At 27.7% G+C, this 27942-nt stretch overlaps 3 protein-coding genes across 4 annotated transcripts; 1 reads left to right on the top strand and 2 right to left on the bottom strand.

Annotated features, from left to right (window-relative positions):
* Positions 1-114: 114 nt before the first annotated feature.
* On the bottom strand, positions 115-6499 carry LOC132923837 (dynein axonemal intermediate chain 4-like). The gene is made up of 4 exons (XM_060987813.1): positions 5773-6499; positions 5141-5384; positions 4596-5049; positions 115-473 (listed from the first exon to the last, which is right to left on the bottom strand). The coding sequence occupies exons 1-4, from the start codon at positions 6324-6326 to the stop codon at positions 136-138; spliced, it is 1590 nt and encodes a 529-aa protein (XP_060843796.1). The 5' UTR covers positions 6327-6499; the 3' UTR covers positions 115-135.
* A 10407-nt stretch (positions 6500-16906) lies between these two features.
* LOC132924879 (uncharacterized) lies at positions 16907-19480 on the top strand. The gene is made up of 4 exons (XM_060989318.1): positions 16907-17082; positions 18744-18916; positions 18977-19054; positions 19184-19480. Exons 1-4 carry the CDS (start codon positions 17067-17069, stop codon positions 19478-19480), a joined length of 564 nt encoding a protein of 187 aa, XP_060845301.1. The 5' UTR covers positions 16907-17066.
* A 4395-nt stretch (positions 19481-23875) lies between these two features.
* LOC132927479 (microprocessor complex subunit DGCR8-like) lies at positions 23876-27569 on the bottom strand. Of its 2 annotated transcripts, none has more exons than XM_060992021.1 (3): positions 27231-27569; positions 25204-26162; positions 23876-25129 (listed from the first exon to the last, which is right to left on the bottom strand). In XM_060992021.1, the coding sequence occupies exons 2-3, from the start codon at positions 26145-26147 to the stop codon at positions 24124-24126; spliced, it is 1950 nt and encodes a 649-aa protein (XP_060848004.1). In that variant the 5' UTR covers positions 26148-26162; positions 27231-27569; the 3' UTR covers positions 23876-24123. The 2 variants fall into 2 exon arrangements, with proteins under 2 accessions (XP_060848004.1, XP_060848005.1); XM_060992022.1 differs by having other exon boundaries at positions 27235-27569.
* Positions 27570-27942: the final 373 nt, after the last annotated feature.

The following is a 27942-nucleotide window of genomic DNA, read 5'->3' as shown; positions in this document are numbered from 1 at the left end:
TTTAAATACAACAAAATATTATAATTTTTGTTTTATATTAAGACAAGAAAATAAATCAAATTTCGATTTATACAATATGTAGTATGGATATTATTAAACAATACAGCATTAATATGATAAAGCTTGGGAATATTTTCAGGAAAATTTACGTCCATATTTCTCGAAATCCACTTTATTAAATGCTTGAGCGAACCCCTTCCTTTCTTTAATAAGCACGTCGGACAAATCCTTTTGACCGTATATGATTTTTGCGATGACATACATTAAATTATATTCTTGTTCATACTCATCGGGCGGTAAAATGTTTGATAAAACGTACACCATGACCTTTCCGCTTATATCGGACACGCACAAATGGTTACCGTCTGGTGAGAATTCTATGCCGGTATACTTTTGATTTGGATTTGGCATTGTTTGTACAATTATTGGATCATATTTTGTCACACTTAAGTCCCAAATGTGTATACAATTATCTGTAAAACCCAACATATTGCTCAATTTTCATTCTGCAAATATTATATGGTAACGACTAAAAGCTTATAGGTATTATGCTTTATTAATGTACTTAGTGTCTAGTGACTAGGGAGGAACCAGACCGAATTTAAATTAACTACTAAGAAAGAAGTTAATAAATTAAGGCAGTCCTGTTCCACTCTCCTTGTATTCTGAACAATAACATAATATTTGTTAGGTATAAATTTAAATTTGCTTTGGTTCTTTTGTAGTTACATAATACTATTTAATTAAAAATTTATTTAAATATAAGAAACAGTCAGATAAATATCATTGAATCATTAGTGGACATAATATTATTATATCTTATTAACCTTGTTCGAAAACCAATCAAGACTTTCAATAGTTTTTGGCTGTTTATTATCAGTATACAGTAGGGTTGGGATTTTAAAGCAAAAGCCTTTTTTTTTTATAATTATAATAGAAAAATAATTTTTATATAAAAATGTGTGTCATTTAATATTTAAGACATTTTAGGATTAAAATATTTTTACCAGCTAGTAGCTAATTGTGGAATGTATAATATTTAAACTCAAAGAATGGTTTAATACTTTAATGGAATGAAATGTGTTTCTGATCGTTTCACATTTTTAAGCCCGAAATCAATTTCGAACTATGATCAGTCTTCCCTAATTAAATCTGCTTATGATTTCATTCAATTTTATAAAAATGATATAAATTCCGATTTCGCGCGGCGAATTGTCAGACCAAGGGCGGCTCTAGCCCCCCAGAAAACGTTCAAAAGTTTATACATATTATCTGTTTAGAGCATAAAATATAAAAGTTTTCTATACTATATAGCTAATAGCTATATGTTATATAATGCGAAAATATTTATATTTTATTTAAATAACTTCAATTTTAATGCCGTGCTTGCGAATTGTATGTCTAAAACAAACATTTTATCTCAAAATCTAAAAATTATTAAGATCTATGTGTATTTATTATTGAAATGGATTTGTTTTTAAGCTATACAGATATATTATCAGCATGTCTTATTTTTTTAATTTAACCGATAATAGCCGCATCTGCAGTATACAGCTTTTCAAAGTTTTAATTAATAAAAAATTATCTTCGAAATTCTTCTGGTCAAGATTGAATGAAAAATATAAGTGTTTTGAACTTTTGAATAGGTATTGAAAATAAACGAACCGCCGAACTCAATATTGATAATAATAGACTTTGCCAACGTAAAAGCTAGAAAAAAAACTTTTTGAAATAATTTTAATTTAATATAATGTAATAACTACTTTACTTATAATGTTTTAACTTTTAACTACGAACTTATATTTTAAGAAACTGCTTATGATTAATGCACCAGCATTTGTTTTCTCTGTCTATCTCCTACATAATATAGGAATAAATATACTCCGTATTCGACGATTATGACTCTCTGGTTCAGTTTAGGGCAAAAGCACCTAGTATATATTTTATAAAGAAGAGTATTTCCTATGCATTGATCGAATAGATTTTTAATATTTACATTTTTTATAAATATAAGTATGTTTTAATTTAAAATAATTTCGATTATTTTTAACCATTAATAAATTATTCAAAATTGTAAATATAATACAAATATATCCGGTTAATGCACAGGAAATACTCTTCTTTATAAAATAAATTATAGGTGTTTTTGTCCTAAACTGAACCAGAGAGTCGTAATCGTGGAAATATGGATTATTTTTGTTCCTATATTATGTGGGAGATAGACAGAGAAAACAAATGCTGGTGTACAGCCCCTTAATGAATTATTATATTTTGCTAAAATAACTAAATGAAAAATAATAGAAATGCTTTTTTTATATTATTAGTTATTTTATTATGTTTAATACTTTAATTATTAATTTTATTATAAATACTATAATATATAATGAAGTCTACAAAATATCATACATGTGTTTAAGAGGACGCCATACCCGCATGTGTTGCCTCTGTCTAACGTACATCATAACAAATTTTCGTTCAGTAGAATACATTTTGTGACGCTAGCTTTAATATTAGAGTAAATTGACCTATTATAAAATTTAAAGGTAAGAATATTATCTAGACAATGACATATGCTTTTAATGATATTATCATTTTAAAGTGAGTTATGAACATTTTAAAGTTGTTATATTTTACATAGCTTTAACTGACTTTAAAATAATAATATCATTAAAAGCATATATCATTGTCTAGATGATATTTTTACCTTTAAATTTGATAATAGGTAAATTTACTCTAATATTAAAGCTAACGTCACAAAATGTATTCTACTGAACGAAAATTCGTTATGACGTATGAATGAATCTAAATGTAAATGTAAATGTAAATGTATGAATTTGTTATGTTAGTAAGACAGAGTCAACACATGCGGGCATGGCGTCCTCTTAATCTAGATAACATTATTAAAATTGGTTTTGGTATAAAGTTTCAAATTAATAATATAATAATTATATATATATATAGTAGTAAATTGGACATTGTAACTTGAATTATTAACTTACTATTTGAGTGATTTTTTTAAATATAAAAATATAAATTTTTTATATTTTTAATATTCAACTAATAAAGTAATTAACCTGATTGATAAGATTAGAAATGTTTATAATTATAAAATAAAAACTTTTGGTTTATATTGCCTAAGCTTTACTGGGTAATGTAAACATTGCCCGAAAGTCTACTTTACCCGTAACATGCACACGGACCTCAGAGTTAATAGTTGCGGCACTGATTGAAACATAGTTATTTAAGAGCTAGTTTACTTTATACTCTAAGAAAACGAAATTTTGATGCGGTGCATAGAGGTCAAATACAAAGTAAAATAATTGCAGCGTAGGTACCGTTACCGCCTTCAATAGTTTCTATTTATAGCCACTTCAAACACTAACAGCCTGACACGTTCAACTCTTCCGCCTTATGCCCATTCACGTGAGAAATGGGACGGGTAACCGATCCGAATGTATCTAGGTGTACGTAGGACCGGCGGCAAAGACCTCGACTAGCTTAGGTGTCATCCTACGAATAACCATATCCGTAACGACAACCACCGATCATATAACCAGTGAGCGTATAATTAGTATTTTGGTCTAATAAAATCTGACGAATTATATTGTACGTTTAATTTTGCATTTAGTGTACAGAACTTAACCTGTGTCCTTGCTTCTCACACATCATCAATTATAGTGGACAACGATAATCAAAGTCATCGCAGTCCGCGTTAAATTGGCTCCCCGCAGAGGAATCAAAAAGGCGAAAAAGAATCTTTACGCTGACACCTCAGATATTTGCTATACTACTTATTATTAAGTTGGGTAGGTGTTTTTTTTTTTATTAGGTTAACTAATATTTCTTAGTACTGTTTTACACTGACGTTACTTGGTGATGACGCAGACAAGGGCATAGCCGTCAAATGCACGCACTGCAATACCAAGAAAAGTAATTGCTAGCTGTTGTCTACAGACTACAGTAAGCTGGTGTACACCGAATACCGATTACACTAAAAGCAATACGTATTCCTATAGAATACGAAAAATCAACACCCAGGGGTTACTCCAGAAATATAAAAATATGTAAGATATGTCGACTTAGAATAATTTAAATTTGTGATTTACTATTATGTAAAAATTTTAGTTTGGATATAATCCAACTTAATTGATAAGTACTATCTTATAGCTTTTTAGTGTATATTTTTATTTATATTATGGTATGCGATACTCAATGCATATTTGGATGGTTTTTAAATTTTTAATGTATTTAAATCTGAGATTTAGATATTTTAATATTTATATAACCAATTCATTGTTATTTATTTTAATGTACAGAAAAATAATCCGCTTACGAATACGCAACTAAAAATACATGCTATCATTCAAAAAAAGAAAAAAACATAAAAAAAATGTTAATGATAAAAATTACTTTTTAATTACTTATATTACCTATGTAAAAAAAAATTTTCCAAAAACGTTAATATTTATTGATAAAATGTGTATTTATACCTGTTTATTTATCACCTCGCTTACGCATATAGTATATTATATATATATATTTTATTATTAATTAAACTCTTATCAATGTATATGGCTAATGTTATTGTACGTTACCGATTATAGATGCTATAGTTGTCGAACTTGTTTTGCTCCAAATAGCTTTTTCGATTTGTTTCCCGGTACTTAAAGATATTACTGGTTCATGAAAAAAATCACCAATCCAAATGTTTATGTTACAGTCACAACCAGTTGTTAAGTATACATCTTGGGAAAACGGCGATTTTTCCAAGGATTTGATTATTCCAAAATGAGAAACTATTTTTTTTGGATGAGTCGTCAAATCGTCATATGTAAACGAGTAGACGAGACCGTCCGCAGTGCCCACCAAATCCGCGTTTTGATTAAGTTCGATGAATTTAGTTACGCAAAAACCCGGTGTATACGTTTTGCTTTTGTCTAAATTATTATCCGGACGGTCGCTATGAGATAGTTTCATAATTAATTGTTCCTCAAACTTGCAGTGTAAAAAATAATAACGTGAAATACAACCAATCTTATTGCACGCCATCTATACAAATCAAATATAAGTCGAATTAATAAGCACAATACTATTGTGCAGGCACGCACAACTAATTATCATTGTATTTTATAATACTAACTAGACATTCAGATTTGATTTCATATGGTATCTTTTTGTTTTCAATATTGGTGGTCCAGAATAGCTCTGAAATTCTGGTGGTTTCTAACGATAGCTCCGTGGACGTTTGAAACAATATGTGGAGTGATTCTTTAGAGATATCGATTATCAATATTTTTCCACAATCGAATCCAATAGCAAGATAATTCGGTGTTACGGCGGAGAACTTTAAGCACGTGATAGCCGATGTGTTGAATTGGTAGAATCTAAAATAATCGATTAAAAAGTTCCTATTGAGTGCACGCCTTTTGACGCGAGAGGGGCACAGTAGAACTGAGTTAAGGTCTAAATTTAACTCTTAAGTTTAGGTACTTATTTTTTAGATGTTTTACCCGTTCAAATATTTTTTTTTAAATAAAACGCATATAAATATATAGAAATGGCATGTAAATTCGTCAAATGAAGAAGATATATTTATCAATAGAGTATAGTGCAGTAATATAATTTTGAAAAAGTCAAAATAAAATGTTAGTCATCATTTTCACCGTTATTTTTTCTAAAATCGAGCTCGGTGTATGATAATATTGTTTTAACGGTGTAGAAAAAAAAAACAAAACAATACATTACCACTTATATATGTTACATATCTTTCACCTTTCCGGAGTATGATGATTTTTCGTACTCCACACAGCCACGGACGCGTGTTGCCTACTGGCGTAATCGGTGTATATCAGCTTGCTGTAGACGACGGCCAGCAACTGTTTCTCGGTCTCGTTCCACTGCATGTACCGGACGGCCAAGCCCTTGTCCGCGTCGCCGAGCAACGTCAGCGTAAAACAGTACGTAAGTTCGAAATTGGTTTGCTGCAGCCCCGGCAATTCGTCACTGCGACTCGTCTTTTCCATATCGTTCGACCAGAATAGCTGAACGTCCAACGAGTTTTGGGCCAATATCCGTTCCAAAAACATTCTCTGCACGGAACGCGACTCCTCCGTCTCGTGGTCGGTTTCCTGCAGTCGGTCCGCGTGTGCGTCGTGCGGATTTTCCGCGCCACCCGACACTGCCACAACTGCGGCCGGTGGCGTGATCGCGTCTTGTTTTGCGTCCGTTCCGCCGTAAGCGTCTATTATGTTGAAATCGTGCACCTGAGTACCGGCCGCGAGCGTGGCGACATTCGATGTTTGACACTCCACGTTTTCGCGTTCCATGAGAGTGTTGATTGTTTGCGATATGTTGTCGGTTTTGGCGCGCGGTTTTGATAGATTATTCAGATATATTTCTTTGGATTTCTGTAATCTTTCGTGATCTCCATCTCTGAAAAATTACAAAATTCGATCATAATAAGTTTTTAATAAACGTTATTGGATGACGAAATAATTGGATAGTTACGTTGTTGTTGTAAAAAGAACATAAACAAGTGTTCATCGATAAGTTAAAAAGAAATGTATTCAATTCTCATAAACTATATGTACGTAGAATATATAGCCTATATTTTTTATGGCTATACATTAGTACTTTAATGCTTAACTTCTGTAGTGCTGTTATAGTTATAACTAAAGACCGGATTCCCGTGCAATTGCATCTTTTTATGGCGTGTTCTTAATTCTATAGAAATAAGCTACAAATCCAAATCAAGAGATATACATTAATTTAAAGAAAGATTTATGTTGCACAAAATTGCACGTTTTGGGTTTTTTTTTTATAAAAATGTACTTTTGTACAAATATTTTTTTGTATTATTTTTATTTTTGCTATATTATGTTGTGATATGAAGTATTGGACTTTTATATCTAATAATATAATTATATATATATATATATAATATTCGATATAATACGATGTAATTAAGATAATAACTACTACGATAGTCAATAGATTATCGATTACATACACACATACAGTACTACTAAAAATTCAAATCAGTATTTGATAAAAAATCCCGGATACAATATTTTAAAACTATACAACGATTCAATAAATGGAAATGACGTAGATTTAAAAGAAGATCCTGCTATTATAAGCTGCCCGATAAGTGTCGACGTAGAACGTGTGTTTTCACAGTTAAAACATATAAAATGACAGAAGACATAATTTTACCGAAAAAAACTTAGAAATATACATGATTATAAATTTTAATCAAATATTGTAAAGTCAGTTTATTATTATTTTTTTATAAATTAATTTTTTTTTTTTAATTTTAAATTTTAATATGATAGTTAATGCCAATACTAATATAGTAATAAATAATAATATTATATAAAAAAAAGTAAAAAATAAAATTTGAAGTACCTATAATAAAATTTTGTTTTTGCACGATTTTGCACATTTTAACATTTTAATTGCACGTTTTTTAAATGTTAGCTGCACAAAAATCCGGACTTTAGTTATAACTTTCAATACATATAATTATATTAATATATAATTATATACTAGAAGTGCTTGGCATTATACCCACAGAGATAAATGTATCATTATGGTTTATTTTAAAATATTTCAATTAATTCAACCGAATAATTATTGTAACTGAGATTTATTATTAATACATTTTCTATATTTTAAATTAAAACACAATTACCAGAAAGTAGGTCTTTTACACTGTTGTAAAATTATTCTATTCTATAACTTTCTAGTTAACGCATAATTTAGTGAAGTTTTCTGAAAACTTCGTCGTAAAATTCAAACGAAAACCTAACTATAGTACCCAATTATAATTACACTTCTATAGCCTTACCCTTTTACGGTAACACTGCTTGGAATGTTTAAAATGTTAAATGGTGGACTTTCAATAAGTTCAATTTCATAATGGTCATTACTCATATTATTTTTTCGAAATAGAATACTTGGTCCAACGTCGTATTTGTTTTCTTTCGAGCTTTCTGCTTCAGTGTGATAATGCCGTTTGGTAAATATGTTGTCAAGTAAATTGTCAAGGGATTTAATGGTGAGGCGACGAAAAGTATTGAGGTGTTCTTCTTGTTCTTGTTCGTGTTCTACGTGATTAGTAGTCCGTAGCTTTGTTACAATTGCTTTATCTATCAATTCATCATTAAATTGTATAGTTTTATATTTAATATGAGTTGGATCCCGAGGTGTTACATTTGTGTCCCCTAGATAAAACTCATATCGATTAAGCTGTGGATTTTGGAACGAAGAAATATTTAAACCATTTTCAATTGATGTAAACTCAAATTTTAAGGTCATTTCTTTATTGTTGGGTTTATTTTGTTTTGATTTTTTCTTATCCATCTATCAGTATCACAAATTAATATTATTAACTATTAATTATAAAACTAAAGAAATACGTATATTTATTATTTATGTTATTAAACAGTGCTATTAACTACATTAACACTATTCGTTCATTTAAATTACATTGACACTCATATACACTTGCATTGTCGTCATAATCATAATTAATTAAATACAAAAAATACATAGGTAATTATAATATATAACATATACTCAAATGTATAAACGATGTGTAAAAATAAGTAAAATTATGTAAAGCAAAGGTAATATTATTCATATAATAACCTAACCATAGTATCTTGTATACCAGTTGTACCTTGTACCTCGTAAGAAAATTTGATTATTTATTTTGTTAACACTTATAATTTTAATGATTTAATTAAAGCAGTTATTAAAGAACTATCTAGCCTAATTAAATAACCTATTTGTACTTTTTGCATACGCGTTTGTGGTTTTTGTTAACGGAAATAAAATAAAATCTATGATTAAACTAATAAGAAAATGATAATAGGTAAAACCCTGTTTCTCGGTAAATTATAGGTATTCTTCTTATTCGGTTATTTTTTGAGCTAATTATTATTATTTTTATTGTGGTTAATTTCGTGTTTTTATCATGTATAATAAATTTGGTTGATGGTTTTGTTGAGTTTACGCGAGTCGCTACATAATGCAAACATCGCTTACTACAACAAAAAACTCAGGTCACACAAGCATACATCATAAGAGTGTAAGAAATACACTCTGAGTCTGTTTTTTTTCACAGAAAGGTACGTAAAATATTTTTAAAATAATTATGAAAACCCTTATTTTTGCAATAATGTTGAATAAAAATAAATTTTAATTTATATAACTTATACAGGCTCGGACTAGCTGGGATGCTGGGATGCTACGGCATCCCTCGCCTTAAAATATATTTGTCCCCATTGGTATAAACGTGTCTTAGTTACTCTACTTGAAATGAATGTGCATTTTGAAGGTGAAAGTTACGGTGTTTACTAGTTGCGGTCAAAATCAAAAATTACGTACTAGTTGCGGTCAACCAACTATAATAAGGTTACTTACTAATTGCGGTCACTGTTTGCGCTTTTATAACTCAATAGTGGGATAAAATTACAAAAATAAATTTAAAAAACAACAGTAATCGACTTCAGTTGAAGTTTAGTATTATAAGTGTATAATAATTATCATATCGTCTTTTTGAAACAAACTACGGTGACGGTTGATAATCATTTAAGATTACTATACACTATACAGTATATTTTATAGTATAAAATTACATAACATGGTATTTAATAGCTCTAAAGTCAACTCCAATGTAAAAGCATGGAACTTGTACATACAAAAAACAAAAACAATCTGTAGATTGGACTACTTAAAAACCGTGTGGGCTTCAAATTTCAAATTAAATTTTTTAGGTATACTCATTTTAATATTATATTAATTAATACTAGTATATAATTTCAATACTAAATTTTTTAACTCATTTTATTATACTGTAAAAGCTCAGTCTTTGCTGTGATCGCAACTTAGATATTACCTACAATTGCAGTGACCGCAACTGATCTATGTACTTAACTCAAAAATCATCTATGACCGCAACTATAGTATGCAGCCGAAAGTTACAATCTTCTAATAAAGTTGTAGGTAGATCTATTATTTATAAAATATTAATAACAGTCATAAATAATACATTTAAGTAGCCATTAAGGAAATAGGTTAATCAGTTTGAGCAGTTTTTTTTTTATGTTACTTAATTAATTTATTATTAACATAATGTAACATTGAGGTTTTTTTTTGGTAGGGGGACAATTAATTTGCCCAAAATTTTTTTGTTATTTGCCTTTTGAATTATATAGCATCCCGTGGCCTTTTTTCCTAGTCCGCTCTTTAACTTATAAGACCTTCCAGGTTTGAGAAGTAGTAAAATTAAGTTTTTTAGAAAGTTTAAATAACATTATATAGTATAGGTATGTATTTCGTATTATAACTTACAACTTTATTACCTGATCATACAATATTGTAATAAGGTTATTTATAACCTATAACTTATAACAATTGCCGCATTGCAAATAATATTATTTTAAATTTGATACTCATAACTATATAATTAATATTAAAACTAGTTCTTTATATAAATATGAGACAATTACAGATGTATTTTCAATTATAACGACATTAGATTATGAATATTTCAAAATTGTGTAGATTGTTAATGAGTATTAAAAGATAAATTAAATAAAAATATAGTTTTCAGTTTGGCGCCCCCTCCGTACTGGCGCCCTGAGCATTCGCCTAGGTCGCCCATAGCTTTCGCCGGCCCTATATCATAGTCATATCGTAAGTTAATAATACTCGAGTTTGAAACACTAACATAAATAAAAACTAATAATATATTATTTTTAATATTACCGATTTGGTGATTTTCAATATTATTAATGTATATAAAATATATTCGCTCAAAATAGGACGAGCGAGCTACACGCGTGCACGTATCTGCATGTATGGTGGTAATCTACGATAATGCCAGCGTCAAGTCATTGGCCATTCGCGAATGATCGATTGACCTATGCAAACGCTTTCGATGTAATCTTCGTCGTTCGAACAGTGACTTTTTTCCGGCGTTTATTCTTGTGCGGTTGAGAAATAAATGAATACACTTCGGTTGTTGTGGTTATCGGTGGTTCAATTATTATTGAACGAGTGTATAAAGTGAACTAACAAAATTCAATATTCAATTCATTAAATGTTAATAGTTTTACTGTACATTACTTATAACCTAACATAATCGGTGTAGAAATCACTAGGTGCTCTCACCACTTGGTCGCTGCAATACTTCTTTTACGACGAAGGCGCGTAGTGTCGTCACTGTTACGTTAAAGGGTGGGGTTTAAAATAAAGTTTACTCAATTTTAAATTATAAAATAACTATTATATTAAAATTAACTTGTAAAAGTATAACGAAATTTCAAATAGACTTCGTAAGTAATTTACCGGAGAGTATGTATTAGTCTATATCACTAGGAGGTACTACTCGTATAGGCGGCGATATGGCTGTAACAATGTCCACGACCCATATAAGTACTTTAAGAAACTGGAATGACTGTTTAACAATCTCTGAAGCTCTCTGTAACAGGGGCTCCTTATTATATGGGACAAGCTGTGACTATAAGGAGAAGATGATTGACGTCATTACGGATTTTGTTGTTATGCTAGCTCGGTGCTAGCCAATGAGATGGTATGAGGTTGTTGTGAAGTTAAACTTTGGAACCACGTTTTTGTATGAAAAAGCGGGTTTACTATACCGGTAACGGTTATTACTTATAATATGGAAACATATTAATTGAACAGTTATGCGTTACTGCAGGTCTAGCTATGATGTATATTCACAAAGTTTAGAAATTAACGGCTGACGAAGTTATGTACAAATTAATAAAAAAAAAAGTGTGAGAAAATGAGTATCACTCTGCTGTATAGTAGAGATGGAGAGTAGCTAGGTCACTTTAATGGATATGTTAAATTTGAATGCAATGACAGATATCATTGTATACGAAAAACGATTCTGAACGGAGGTGATTTGTCAGTCTAGGATATATTATATTATTACTTATACTTAAATTGTAATATATCGTTATTTTACGCGATTTCGTAAAATATTAAATTTCATACGCTCATACAATTTTTTCTATATTGACACTAGAATTTTTTTTTAAGTTATTTGAAGAAAACGTTATGTTAAGCCTTGTGTTGGGTTTTTTAACCTTAAGTATAAGGTTGAAATAACAATGTCTAGGAGGGGCTATAGGCCCCCCCCCCCTGGATCCGTCTCTGGTATTTACAATAATTCGTTTTTGAGTTACAGCAAAATAAAAAAATCGATTTTGTCGAAAACTGATTATGCGTAAAAATTCTTGTTTTTCCATTACTTTTATAGGATTTTTCCTGACGCTTTTGAAAACTACTGGAAATATGGATTTAAATTTTAAGTAATAAATTATTAATAGGTACAACAATTTTTTGTAAGTATTAAAGGACTCCAGACAAAATTCCAAAAACTGTCACTTCTGAGAAATGCACTATTATGTTGTGTTAATAAACAATACCTATACTGGCTATACTCTATACCTACAAATAATTATTAATAAATAAAATATCCTAATAAACGCAATTCTGTGTCACTTTTTAATTATCAACGCAATCTAAAAGTAATATAATACTTTATTATATAAATGTATTATGTGAAATAGATTTTTATATTTTAATATTTTTAAATAAGTTTTAGAAAATGTGAGAAATGTATAGGACTAACTATAACTATTCATTGAAACATACCTTGACCTACAAGTGAATTAATATGTGATTGTTTAATGTTTTTATATATTATAATTAAATCATATAATTGAAGTCGTAGTTGTTTATGTAGGAGTGTTTATTGTTTTACATATACCTATAGTGCTTTAACTATAAAGCAAAAGTAAAAAATTTCCAGTAGTTTTCAAAAGCGTTAGGAAAACCCCTAAAAAAGTGACAGAAAATGGAAATTTTTACGCATAATCAGTTTTTGACATATTACTGTTTTTATTATTTTGCTGTAATTCGAAAACAAACCATTGCAAATACTTGAAATTTTCACCAAATTTTAATATTAGCGTTATCTATTTACGATTAAATTTTTCGATTTTTCTAAGTTTTTTTTTTGAAATGACTATAAAAAAAATCAGCTATCCAATTTTTTTTAAATTTAATACACGGTTTATTATAAGTTTTATACTTATCGTAGTAAAAAAAAAATCATTAGTCACAATTTTTGTTTACAATCATTTAAATTCAAATGTTTACGAAATATATCAAAATCGAGAAAATTTGCAATGAATTTTGAAGTTGAAAATTCGTAAAATGTTTGTGATTTATACCTAAGGTTAAAAAACCCAACACAAGGTTATCCATAAGTTTTCCTTCAAGTAATTGTAAAAAGAAATTTCAGCGTTAACATAAAAAAAAATTTAGGAGGGTATGAAATTTAATTTTTTACGAAATCGCGTAGATGATATATTTATTACAATTTAAATATAGAGTAATAATATAATATATCCTACTAATTATCATAGACTGACAAATCATCTCCGTTCAGAATCAAATTTAACACATCCATTATAGTGATCTACTCTCCATCTCTACTATACGGCAGAGCGATACCCACTTGCCCACTTTTTTTGATTTGTGTTACTGTAGAAATGTAGAAGTTTTCTATACCTATCCCCAATTTTATTCCTTGTTTTTTTTTTTAAAGCATTGTAAAATAATTTCATTGATTAAAATATTAACTAGGTAGTTAAGTCATACTAACTATAATAATATTATTTAAAAATTATTTTAATTAAATTATTCATTACTATTGTCATATAGCTGTTTCAAATATTGGATTGAAAATCCAATGTATATGCAAATTAGGGTAGAGTACCCGTGCGTGAGTTGAATGGGTCCAATGTATTCGTATCTTATCAATATATTATTATCTATATCTGCCAGAACTTGTTGGTTTCTGTATTGATATTGTCAATCATTTTGTTTTTTTTTAGAATTATCTCTGCCCGATTCATCACTTTATACACCATTGGATCCACTACTGTACCCACACACGGACAATAGGATATTTTTGGCGTTGGTGTGCAATTTGGTTGGAATTCTGGGTACACTATTTGGTACTTATTTGAATCGTTTAAATCAAACTGAAGCCGTTTGCCATTTTTCTTTAAAGTTTCTTCGATCAATGAACGGGTTTTTTCCGTGTTCCTACCCGCTTGAGCATAACGTTCTATTATCGACTGAAACTCTTCAAAGCTTAACGGGTTGTTATTTTCCTTTCCCCACCTGCTGACTGAGTACCACCTAGAGAACTTCTGACCATTCAATCCACACATATTTGCTGCTTTTTCCAAAAGAAATATATTTAGTTTCATTCCTTCCTTCTTCCATTCCGGGATAGATTTCAAGTCAGTTGTTGCTCCAAAATTAGGTACTAATGTGTTATGTACCTCACGTAACCGAATTGCCATTTCGGTGCGTGTTAAATATGTTTTTTTTGCGTTTCTTAGGGCCCCTTCGTCATCGCTGTCATCAATGAAAACGTCATTTTGTCGAGGTAAATGTCTTCTGCATTGACACACCATTATCACTATTATATAGGTTTACTTTAGTTAGGTTAGTTTTGATTATGATTAGTAGTATTTATTAAAATATAATATTTTGACACCATGAGAAAACAATACACGTTTCCGTAACTATAGAAAACTAATCACAGATACAAGAATTGGCATGGTAAGCACTAATATAGTTCCTGCACATGATGATCATCAGGACGGTACACAGATTACATTTTAAGGCAAAGTTTAAAAATTTTAATGGTTCTGCACGTATCGATTATATAGGTAAATTACCTAAAATTGTTTTGTGCCCACTCAGATTATTTTGGTTAAATATATGTATTGGTACGCTATAAGTTTATTATAATATTATCAATTTTATTTTTGTTTTACAATTTTAAAAATACCCACTTATTTTATAATTAATGTGTAATGTATATCTAATATTATCTATTACCTATTACATGGGTCACTAAATGGCGGCCCGCAGACAAATAATAAATTATACACATATTACGACATTATATGTGTTATTATTGTAAATTATTATTTTTGATTAGTATTATTGGTTTTTAAATAATGTCAATATGTACTTAGAATTTTGATGGCCCTTCAAAAATATTAATTGGGGACTCCTAGCCTATTATATAATAATTATAAACAAACACAACAATTATTCAATAGTGTTATAATTTTATAACTTATAAGTTACAGTGGCGTATCCAGGGGTGGGGCCACGGGGGCCATACCCCCCCTCGTTGGCCGTATTTATTATTTTTTGTTTTAAAGATTATACATGGATTATACATGAACGCATACTACAATATGTCTTATAACATTTTAGACAGTGTGTGCCCTCCCCCCTAAAAAAATCTGGATACACCATTGATAAGTTTTAACTATTAGAGGGTGTCCGTCATACATTATTTTGTTTTCAAAAAATCTCAGGAATCGATTCCCCTTTTCCCATAACTTGAATATCTGACTACGCTTATGCGATGATAATAAGCGATGTCGCCCCCTACCCTCTTCGCGAACAAAATACGAAGAAAAGAATTAAGTACCTATATAATAATATAGTAGGTTCTCGTTATTCTGAATCTCAAGGGGAACAGGAAAAAGTTCATTAAGTTTTAATGTTAAATTAAAAAGTTGTATTGAAATTTTAAAAATAAATTGAAAAAAATGGTAGGTAAATAATTTGAATGCTTAAAATGTATAATTTGAATACTTAAAGTACCTACTAATATAGGTGGAACTAGACATTTTCATTAGACTGGGCCACTCAAGTATTTTATTTAGACCTTGATGAGTCTATATACTCTATACCGGTCTCACGTACTGCCAGTGTCTGATAACCGTTATAAAAGAATGAGGTAGATTTTAGTTGTAAAAAACGCGAAGTTCAATAATAAATAATGTTTTGTATGATTTATTTTTGTTACAAATGGATATTTGTTTGTTGTTCTTATCGTTCAGACGTCTAATATCTTACTTCTTTAACTTCACTAATATCTTATATATATATATATATATATTGATAGTCTATACTCTAGATACTATATTCTGATATTCATTATTCAATCGCTATAGTCGAAACACATGAATGTATATTGTAATTATAGAAATAAAGCTGTTTCATCGTATATAATATATACATTTAATATGAACTTCCAGACTTAAGTTAGAGTAGGTTAGGTTCCTTATTGGTTTTTCCTTGCAGTTTATTGAAAATATCGTCAAAAATATTCTTAATGTTAATTAAACTGAAATTATTCAATATCCCATAAAATAACAATTCAACTCAATATTTTTAAACACATAAAAATATGATTTGACTCTTAGTTTTTTAAAATAAAATAAAATAATCCAATGTGATATTTAAGTAAAATACAAATAATTATTAAATGAGGGAACAAGTCGATGGGATTGAGTACACAGGGAATGAGTTTTGTGCAGTGTAATATTTATATCATAAAATGTAATTTAAGGACCCGATATATTAAATTATAGTGGGACAACCGTTAACACCGCCCACCATGAGTCAAGACATTAAGGTATATCTTAATTCGTGGTCACCACATGGTACAAAATAGAAAGTGTTTACATGAAATATGTTGATTTTTTTCATGAAGTTGTGGCTTTGACATAAAAAAAAATGACAACGAGTACGGATGTATGAATGTTTAGAACGGTTTTGAAAAAGCTCAAAAATATCCAACCGGGCACGGCGTTGTAGTCGAAGCACGGCCGATCGGTAGCTGCGGGGCGTAACCTGGTAACCATCGCGCTTATATGAGCGCAGACTCGGGGGAAACATATTATAGCATCGGACAGTCACACCCCATCATCATATCGATTATATAATAATCAATACTAACACGGTAACACCCAAATGGTCCAGTAAAAGCTGATACACAAAAGAAATAACTAAAAATTATTACCGACTTACCTACCGTAATTAGTGCTGTTATTTAATTGTTTAAAACAAAAGTAAAACTATCATTATGGAGAAGAAGTGCTGTGTAATTGGTTGCAAAACCCTAATGGACAAAACCGATGTCAAATTACACAGGTAACTACTAGAAATCTACAGCCCATTACAAAAACCATTCAATTGTTTAAAATTGTACATCCAAAACCAGTACACATTATAATAAATTTGTCAAAAGTTTAAATTTTTTGTTTATGTAAATAATATTAAAAGATTTTAAAATAATTAATTCAAATAAAAAATGAATACGATCTCCATTAAAATTATGCTTTTTAATCACTTAGGTGTCTGTATATTTTTATATTTTATATTGTTTCCTTACACACACACACATACTCACTCATGACACATAATATGTTAATGTGAATGTATCCACATTATTATGGATGCTGGAAATAACCAACATACAATATAGGTTCGTATACATCATAAATTGGTGAATGTTAATAATAAATAAAAAAATGTGGGAATTAACAATACGGTTTTAATGAATGTTTATGTACAGAGTTGGTTAATACTAACATGAATGTTTTCAACAAATATTAATAATACTATGTTTAATGATATTTTATTCAATAATTATTTATAAAAATGATGAGAATGATATTATAAATATGTTTTAATTAAATATTTACAATTACCTACACTTTTTTATGGTGAATTTCATTTTTCAATTACATAATGGTCATAACTCATAATGTATAGGGCAAAATAAAATAAATCATAAATTGACCAATAATTTGCATTATTTTGTTATAAGCCTTGTAGTACTATAATTCAGTAGGTATTACTTAAGCATACAAATCATATATTTTCTTGTGTTGTACATCAAAGAAAGTAAGATTAACGAATAAAATACCTACTTATATTTAATTAATTTGTTTAATTATATGTACACAGTGTGCATTTAATAAATAAACATAAATTTCATCACAAATATACATATTTGTTTTTTTATATGTTAGGTAGATCATGAAAATGCATTTTATCAATTATAATAGTAATAAATATCTAAAGTAAAGACTAATGAGAAATTGTCCTATGAAGGTCTATGGTGTCTTGACACACTATAAGTTAGTAGACTCACATTGTCTGTTTCTACTTTCTAGAATTTAAATATCTAACCAATAATTTTATAAACACAATACAATTTGACTGGGGTATGACATATTTTATGATACCTTACGCTTATACAGTAATACTTTCAATAAAGTTATTATAGTAGGATTTATTCTCTAATTATACGGAAAGTTTTATTTGATTATGTTTGGAAACTTTAGAATTATTGTTTAAAACTTAAACAGTTTATAAGTTATTGTATAAATAATTATTGGCAAACAAAGTTTTTTTTATAATTTCATAATACATTTTATTTTTATTTTTATATAATTCTTGCATTAGTTTTTTTTTTTTTAACAGGTGAGTAGATCATTTTTTTGATATTTCAATAATATACGAGTTGATGTAGTTCCTAAACAACACAATTTACATTTATTTATAGTATATTTTATGATAATGTGTATATTAACTACATATCCTAAAATTATTATTATGACATTTAATGAAATGTGTTAGAATTGAAGAGTACATAATCTGTAAACAGTTATAAAAATGATAAAGTGTGTGGTTTTTATCTATCATTCAATTATTAAAATTTAAATCAAAAGCATGTGTTTTTCAATATTACTACAAATTAATTTGTTTTTATATTTTTTTTTATATATTTCCTTTAATGAATTCAGAAACACTGTCTTTATGGAAAGCAGCTACCAGTCAGACAATAGAATGGGAACCTACTCAATACAGTGGATTATGTGACAATCATTTTGAAAAAACTGAATATATAACTAATGATGGAAAAGGATTTTTAAAACCAACAGCAGCCCCAACAATTAAATATTGTGCAGATTTTATGGTATATTGTTTGAAACCCCATTAATGTGAAACAATTTTTATAAAAATAATATACTTTTAGGGGTACAGCAAAAAAAAGTCACTAAATGCATGTATTGATGCAGAGCAAATGGAAAAAAGTGTAAAAGACAAGCCAGTGGTAATTAATATTTAATTAAATTTTTATTTTTTATTTTTTTTTTTGCTTTTATAAATGCCTTTTAAACATTTTTATGAAATAAATTATGTTTTAAAATTGTATTAATGATTTATGATAATATAATTTCAGAATATTAAAAACCAACTTACAAAGGATTCATATTTAAAAAAAATGAAGACTTTGAAAAATAAAAAACAAAGAAGTACTAAGGACAATGATTTAAAATTGATGAACCAAAAAATCCGTTTTCTCAAAAATGTAAAAAATATAACGTATTTGTTGCTAGAACCATTAGTATTTTCCGTTTATATAGAGGATGAAATGAAAAAATTAAAGCAACATAAAGAGGTTTATTCTACTGCAAAATCTCAGATTAAACATGTATTAAAGTATGGAATGCTTCAGGCCTTAGGAATTAAAAATTAGTCTATTTTAATCATGTTTTAACATTTTTAATTTAATAAGTAGTTAGAAAATTCATATTATGTATTAAGTGTTTGCTTTAATAGTTTTTAGGTAGTTTTCATCCATACCAAATGTCAATCGTTCTATAAATTAATGTGATTACATTTTTATTTATCTCCAGGAATTGTTGGATGTGTTTTCTTATATTTAAATAACATATATTAATTGATTAGTAGGAGATACATTACAATTACCTTTATTTCCAATGTTTTATATTTTTTTATTGTGTGTATACCTATGACTTTGGCATTTTTTTTTGTATTATGGTAAGTTTAGTTAGTCACTATAAAGTGTTAAAAATAGTAGTTTTCCTATTAAAAATATTTTTGTCATTTTTCAGATCATTATTGCATTAAAATATATTTTTAGGGCATTTATTATAGGCCTATAGCTCTGATTAATTATATTATTTAAACATTTATAAAATATTTATACTAATTTAACATTTTATTGTATACAAAAAAATAATAACTGTATAATTTTTTTTCTTCTACTTAATATGTTAGCCTTGTTTATTTCCAATAGCTTATAAAAATGTGCTTATAGCTATAAATTTAATTTTACAACATTATTATGAATACATAACCTTTTAATAAATAATACATTATTTTCATTCATAAAATTAATAAAGACTATAAATTCAAAACATTTAAATTACTGATTTTTTACTAAGAATAATCAAATAAGAAGTTTATTTTCTAACTGTTAAGAAGACTTGCTTGTTATCTCCATCTTACATATATTCAATAAAATTAATTTGTAAGAAACAATTTTGTGTTAGCTATAATTTAAGCCTTAAGGTATATAATACAGTCCATCGATAACTGAGAGTTATTGTTTTACTTGAATGCAAAAGTAGATAAGGTAATGAAAAAAATTAATTTGTGTTGGTTGAGTTAAGTTAACATTCAGAAAATTAAGTTTCAACACACAAACACACACATATATATATACATATATACATATATATATATGGCGTAGGCCATATGGAAAATTAGTTTTTTTGCAAAAAGACTAGGCTCTTTGCAATGGGGTAGCCCATTTGCGAACTACTTATTATTTTTCCAAACAGCCTGCTGTTTTTCAGGCTCATTGCATACAGACTAACAGCTGTTAGGCCTTTTAAGAACTACAATCATTTTATGGTAAAAGCCATTTTAATTATTTTATTTTAAGGGTTATTGATAATTACATAGTACAATATATGTAACATAAATGTAACATGTAACATTATTATTTATTACTTATTACTTATTAGTTTTGTACAGTTGTTGACCATTGAATTACTAGTTTTATTATATATTACTAACAAAAAAAAAAAAAAAAAATAATTATAAAAATAATCCAAAAGTAGATCATGTATCATTAGATATTCAAAATATAATGTTGGCAAAATTGTAGACAAAAATTATAATATACTTACATACTTTATATAATATTTAATATTGTCATGTAATATTTTTTGTAATATTTCAATTTAATTTAATTTAATTTAATGTTATACGTTTTTTTTTTTGTAATATATAATAAAACTAGTAATTCAACAACTGTACAAAATGAATAAGTAATATATAATAATGTTACATGTTACATTTATGTTACATATATTGTACTGTGTTATTACCAATATCCCTTAAAATAAAATAATTAAAATGGCTTTTACCATAAAATGATTGTAGTTCTTAAAAGGCCTAACTGTTTTTAATATGTATGCAATAAGCCTAAAAACAGCAGGCTGTTTGGAAAAATATTAAGTAGTTCGCAAACGGGCTACCCCATTGCAAAGAGCCTAGTCTTTTTGCAAAAAAACTAATTTTTCATATGGCCTACGTCTCTACGACATATATAATATATTAATATCACCTTAAACAGTTGATTGTTAGTTTGGATTTTTAAAAATTTTAAAAATTATAATAATTTTCTTAAGATATAGGTAAATAAGATACATAAATACAATTAGTGATACACACAAAGTAGGTATAAAAAAACTGATTTTATACATTTGTTAAAAAATATATAGATGAAATTTAAAATATTAATATATATACTTAACATTTGTCAATAGTTTATTAAAAGATAAAGGTACAATAAGATATTTTTTAAGTTCATAAACAGTTCTTAATGATATTTAAAGAAAACACAAGCTTTGTAAGTTAATTTTAATTTTTTGTTAATTATTTGTTGATTAACTCCCATTACAATCTCCATTAGTCAACCAAAAACCAACATCAAATGTTCAAAATACATGCCCTTCTAAGCAAAATATAAAAAAGCCGGTTAAAGAAGTTTGTCAAAAGACAAATATAATTAATAATCAAAAGGTAGATTTATTGAAAATTATTTAATATATTTTTTTATTGTGTACCTACTTTGCATTTAGGAAAAAGTTAAAAACATCTTTAGTATATAAATTAATTAAAATAAATATGTTTAATGGTACTAGCCTCTAGGAGTTAAATGAAGTGAAATACATAAAATATTTATTCAATTAGTAACTTAATTATTCAATCAATCAATCATGAGATGTGAACTTTGTATGAGCTCATTGTTCAGTAGATCACTTCAAATTTAACACAAGATTATTCTCCTACTCTTGTATCTTTAAAATTGTCCTCACTAGCTGATAGAAGAATTTAACCCAAATTTAGTTTAATTCATAACTGTAACTCGACTTAATCAATTAATCATTATCGCCTCATCCCAGGCTCTTTTAAAAATGATTCTGTTGTTTATGAAATTATGTGATACATTAAGTAAATTTTAGTACCTATAGTTTAATAAATTGTGATTAGCTAGTAAGTAGAATACACCATTTTAGAATAGGTAGCATACTACATAAGTATCAAAAGGTATAATATTATTAAATCATTTTTGTTGATAACATACTCATTCAATTTTTAACTTGTTGCATGCTTAAAAAATCTGCACTTGCATCCAAAACTTACTGAAATCATGATAGTAATTCGAAGTAATTTATACATGTTAAGAAAAGTCTCCTTTTCTATGGTTTATATTAAGCATAATATAATTGAAAATATTAACCGTGTTAATTATTATTATAATTAACCATTCTACAGCAGTACAGCTAATCTAAAACAAAATATTTCAAAATATAAATGCTAAATTAATGAATGTGGACAATCAAAACACACACTCCTTATTTATATTGAATATCTATATGAGAACTAAGAGTTATAACTTTTATTTTTTGTGGTGCTAATTTTGAGTTTTAGGACGCTAAAAATCCCCTATATTTTTTTCTTAGCAAATTACTATTAAATAAAATTGATTATCTTTTTTTTCCTTAACTTTATTAATTTATTAGTTCCTTATTTTTCTTAACAATTGACGTGTCCTTTCTCTGTACCACTATGCTCTACTCACTATACCACTAATTTTCCCTAAATAAAGATAATGTTGATTGCCAATACAGAAACATCTGTTACCACAACTTTTTTATACATTTTATTTTTTTTCTTGATAATATAGATACATTTGTTAATATTGCAATTATTAAGTAACTGGTCTATTTATCAGTATTTTTAAAAATTAATAAATTAATATTTAAAATGTACTTTCATACCTTAAAATACATTGGTTATATTTACAGAAAAAGGAACCAAAATGAAAAAATAAAAATATGTCAACATTTATACAGATTAAGGACTTAATCAACAAGAGGCGTTTTTAAAAGGTAAAAATATTATCTTTATAAATTTTAATATAAATTACATTTTGTACTTATTGTTGAGGTCGTTATAAGCGTCATTGTCAAGCATCTAGATAGTAAATAACTATTTGAACTGTGGCCGAGTTGTTTATAAACAAGAAGGATCTGGTCCATGTGTTATATGTGGTAAATTGGTATGAATTAATTTAATTTGTCAAAATTTGTTTTGAAATAAAAACATTTTTAAATGTTTAATAGGTATGTTCGAATGATGAGAAACTTTTGTTGAATTGCAATAATAGTAAATCTAAAGAGTTGTATAACCAATCAATTGAACAAACTGTTACATTGGCCATTGAAAATAAAGCTCTTGAGCATCGTAATAAGGTATTAGAGTTTGATCGTACCAGGTTAGAAACATAAAAATAAAATAACTAAAAATATTACGATTATTTTTCAAATAATATAGATAGTATATAGTACCCTGGGAATGGTATTCTGGGAACATAACCCCCCCACACTAGGACATTGTTAGGTTAATAATAATTTATTGCAATAAATTTCTTTAATATATTCTGCAACACCTGTAAACATGTTTATGGCACTATATGTTAGAGTAGTGTTAATTTTAAGAAGATTTGACATAAGTATTTGATTCTAGTGATATTGAAATAACAATCCAGTAATTTCAAATACATTATTTATTTACAATTTTTTTTATAAATATTGTACTCATAAATTAAGTATTAAGTTTAAGAGTAACAACTAACCTATTACATTATACTATTATAGTATAGGTCAATACCTAAATATTATACTAGTATTAATTACTATCAGACATTATTTTTAGGAACAAAAATTTTAATTAAATGTATGTTAATACAATAAATTGAACATCAATGGTTGTTAACTTCAACATGAATTAAATTTGTTACTAAGGACTTGTCGATGATGATGGAATCGCTATGGTATATGGACCTGTTGCACCAATCATTGTATGTCCTAACATTTCATTAGTTTCTTTTAATTTTCTCTGGTCCCTAACTTTTAACATTTCTTCTTTAAGTTTATTCAATATAGCAAAATTGGGTTGATTCGCTGTAGCTTTACTTTGGAGCTGGGTGATTTCTTGCTCTTCTTTTTTCTTTACTTTAGAATTCTTTATGCTCCGATTACCATAAAGCTGTAACAACGATCCCCAATTATCAATGTGTGGATGTAATAAACCCAGTATTACTTGAGCAGCTTTTTGTTTTCCGTCCCTTTTATTTTTACAAGTAACGGTAGCTGTGTGCTTACCGACAATCATTGTGCATTGGTTTAACTTCCTACGACGGTTGTTTAATTTATATTCAATACCTACTTCACATTCACCAAAATTCCTTTGTAAACACACTAATAACATAGAATATGGACTAGGTTCTGTGGTCTTGGCACAGAATTCAATAACTCTAGGGTCAGTTACTTTAATTTGGTTAAATATTACTGGATCACATTTATTTTTTAAATCTATTTTAGTTTTCATTTCCGGTATGAGTATATCTAAGGTGGCTTGGGCTGCATTAACTTTTGCTTGTCTCTTACTATTACCTACACCAACACCATATTGGACATCATTAAGCATTACAGTAGCAGAATAAGGCGTTTCTGTATTTTCAAGTTCTTTAAATTCATACCAAGGTTGGGTTTTCAATGCTTGTTGTAAGTATTCATGTAATATGCTCACATAACTTTTACCATCGGGATTCATTATCCATTCATGACGACGATTCCATTGTTTATCGTGATCCACAGTTTGAACTGGAAATGATATCAGTTTAGTACTATCTGGAAGTGAAGCTCTTTCTTTGGTATTGTTTAGTATGCCACTAGAAATTTCTGTTTTTATATTTTCTTCTTTGGGCTTTTTACAGGAAGATTCTTTTTTTTTAATCTTAAACCTGAAACCAAAATATAATAAAAATGCATTACATAAAAATAAAATAGTTAAATCAATTAATGAATATTAACTTACTTAAATAATGATTGACAATATTCCCGCAAATCTGCATGTGTTAAAGATTCTTTAGTAATATTTTCTTGTGCAGTCTCGACTTTGGCATTTGGTATAATCATATCTCCAAGTTTACTAACCTTAGAATTAGGTTCATTTTTTATAATTTCTTTATTCTTAAGACCTTTTTGATATTGTAAACAACTAATTGCTGACAAAGGGGCTAAATGAGATTTGGGATCACCTGGTCCTAAAAAATAGGGTCTTGATAATGTTACAACTCTACTTTTCTTGTGTAAATAAATAGGCATGCCACTTTTATGAATTACTTCAATCCAATTTTCTGGCAATATATCAAAATGGTTTTTAGATACTTCTTCTAACACAGTTTTTTCATATTCTTTAAAGTCATCTTGAGTAACAGTTTTCTTTTTATGTTCATTAATGGTTTTTTTATTTTTGGCTCTATACGCTTTGTCTAGTAAATCATATACTTCATCATTACCTATACCTATGGATGTATATGTTTCAGTAATTCTTTTTTCATTATTAATATAATTATTGGCATCACCACCAACATCTTTAACAGGTTCATCGTTGGTTTTTTTATTAGCACTAGTCTTAGAATTTGTTTCATCTATTACATATTTTTCTAATTCAAATTCACTATCAGAAATAGGTACATAATCTTCACTTTCACTATCTTCATATTTATTAATATTATAATCTTCATCATCAGATATGTCAGAAAATAGAGTCTGATTTTTGTTTAAATTTTGGTCTTCAAAATAATTGTCTACTTCAATCTTATTGTAATTTTGACTATTTTTATCAATTGAATTATCTCCATCAATATCTCTATCAAATAATTGTTCATTTATAACTGATAGTTTAGTTTTTTTTCTAGGACAATCTTCTAAAATATTATCAGAATTAGAGCTAACTTGACAATCTGATGATAACATATTCAAAATTCTAATCTGAAACAAAAATTAACAAGATCCTTTAAATATATATATATATATATTAAGTTACTTTTTATTTAATAATACTACAGTAACATTTAAAATGAGTATAAATTATATTTAATTTTTAGGTGCATGTTTCTTAAATTACATTTTCTTACTATAAAAATTAAATAACTCCATAAATGAGTTTATATAGTCAACATAAATCAAATACAATATACCAGTGTATGATTTAATAATATTATACTAACATTTAATTTCAAATAAAATATCTTTAAAATACTTGGGTAGTAACTTACTTACTTTTTTACAGTAAGGTAATTTTATTATTTATTTATTTAATGTAAGAGTAACTACCTAAGTACTTTATAAGTAACTCTGTTAAATAACATATAACATTTTATAAATTCTGGAAAAAAAAGATAATATGTAATGAGTAAATAAGTTGAAATTGAGCATTCTTATAATACTAATTATTTGTTATTCAATGATAAAATTATTGGTTAATGTTTCTAAAATTACATTGCTCTCTTCAAGTGATTTTATAGAACATAATTTTAGTTATGTTATTTTAGTTGTAAATATTTAAAAATGTTGAAAGTAACTAAATTTTAATTAGTTATATATTTTTTCTATGCATGATAGAAGGCCAACGACTAGCAGGTCAGATCTTGCAATATCGATATTTCAAATATACACTAGCAATAAACATAAACATAGTTAAAAATCTGAAGGCTAGAAATATCAATTAACATAATTTAATATATTGACAAGGTAAGTTAGAGAATATTTGGTGAGGCTTCAGGAGCTTTTGGGTATTAAAACACCCCCTTTCCATCATTTAGGTTTATGTTTAATAGGTACAATACTTTATATTACTAATTTAATATCATATTATATTTGTATTAGTTATACTGTTATATTCTTGTGAGTTTGAGGTAGTCAAAGTGTACATAATAAGATAGTTAAATAATTTAATAAATACTACTTTTGTAATTAGTAAATAAAGGTACCTAGTTATTACATAATTTCATAATAAATTGAAATAAATTATTTTAATATAAATATATATTTACGTACCTACGTAGAAAAATTTTAGACAAGTAAACAGTATCCAATATTCGATAAAGATTCGAAAATGAACTGTAGCCTGCCGAATGCCAAGTGCGAAAATACTGACTGTTGCTCTACTGCACGACTAGATAATTATTGAGTAGTGACTACTGATAAATAATAATAAAACAGTAAATAGTATTATTCTGATTACTTCGTGACGTGTAGACAGCAGCAAGCTGACTACCCAAGGTTTATAGATATATATAATTTGTTAGATATATTATATTATCCAAGGAAACTAATCCGAACCGAAAAAAAATAGTTAATAGTATATTTATTAGTATCATCGAACATAGGGTTCTATGTTAGTACTAGCGGCTGGTGTGCCTCAATCCCGCGCATTGTAGAAGCCGCCTTTGTTTCCCGAGTTTCTAACCGTAGTTACCGTATTATCCATTCCGTACTTTTGTTTATTATAGACCGTAGATACCGTTGAAGTGTTAATAAAATTATGTGGGAACTTTGGCAACACTGTACTCATGTGACGCCTTTTTTTACACACGTTAAAAATATTTGTCTATATTAAAATACATATTTTTTATTGTTGACTTATTACCTTTTTGATATCTAAGTTGTTTCTATAAAATACAATAAATATTAACTTAAAAAGTACACAGGCGGTTTTGTGTATCCTCTCACTCAAACCCGTACAATTATTTTGTCAACGAAGGTGATA

Source organism: Rhopalosiphum padi, chromosome 3 (genome assembly GCF_020882245.1).
Source record: "Rhopalosiphum padi isolate XX-2018 chromosome 3, ASM2088224v1, whole genome shotgun sequence".
NCBI lineage: Eukaryota > Metazoa > Arthropoda > Insecta > Hemiptera > Aphididae > Rhopalosiphum > Rhopalosiphum padi.
The sequence above is the reverse complement of the archived record's forward strand: the minus strand, read 5'-3'. Positions and strand labels throughout refer to the sequence as shown.

Excerpts from the sequence above, each read along its gene's own strand:
- LOC132923837 (XM_060987813.1), bottom strand. The coding sequence starts at position 6,326 with ATGGAACGCGAAAACGTGGAGTGTCAAACATCGAATGTCGCCACGCTC. Across the intron at positions 5,385-5,772 it reads AATCATCATACTCCGGAAAG|ATTCTACCAATTCAACACAT; the intron begins GTGAAAGATATG and ends CGATTATTTTAG. Across the intron at positions 5,050-5,140 it reads AAATCAAATCTGAATGTCTA|ATGGCGTGCAATAAGATTGG; the intron begins GTTAGTATTATA and ends TGATTTGTATAG.
- LOC132924879 (XM_060989318.1), top strand. Across the intron at positions 18,917-18,976 it reads AATATTGTGCAGATTTTATG|GGGTACAGCAAAAAAAAGTC; the intron begins GTATATTGTTTG and ends ATATACTTTTAG. Across the intron at positions 19,055-19,183 it reads GTGTAAAAGACAAGCCAGTG|AATATTAAAAACCAACTTAC; the intron begins GTAATTAATATT and ends ATATAATTTCAG.
- LOC132927479 (XM_060992021.1), bottom strand. The coding sequence starts at position 26,147 with ATGTTATCATCAGATTGTCAAGTTAGCTCTAATTCTGATAATATTTTA. Across the intron at positions 25,130-25,203 it reads TATTGTCAATCATTATTTAA|GTTTAAGATTAAAAAAAAAG; the intron begins GTAAGTTAATAT and ends TTTTGGTTTCAG.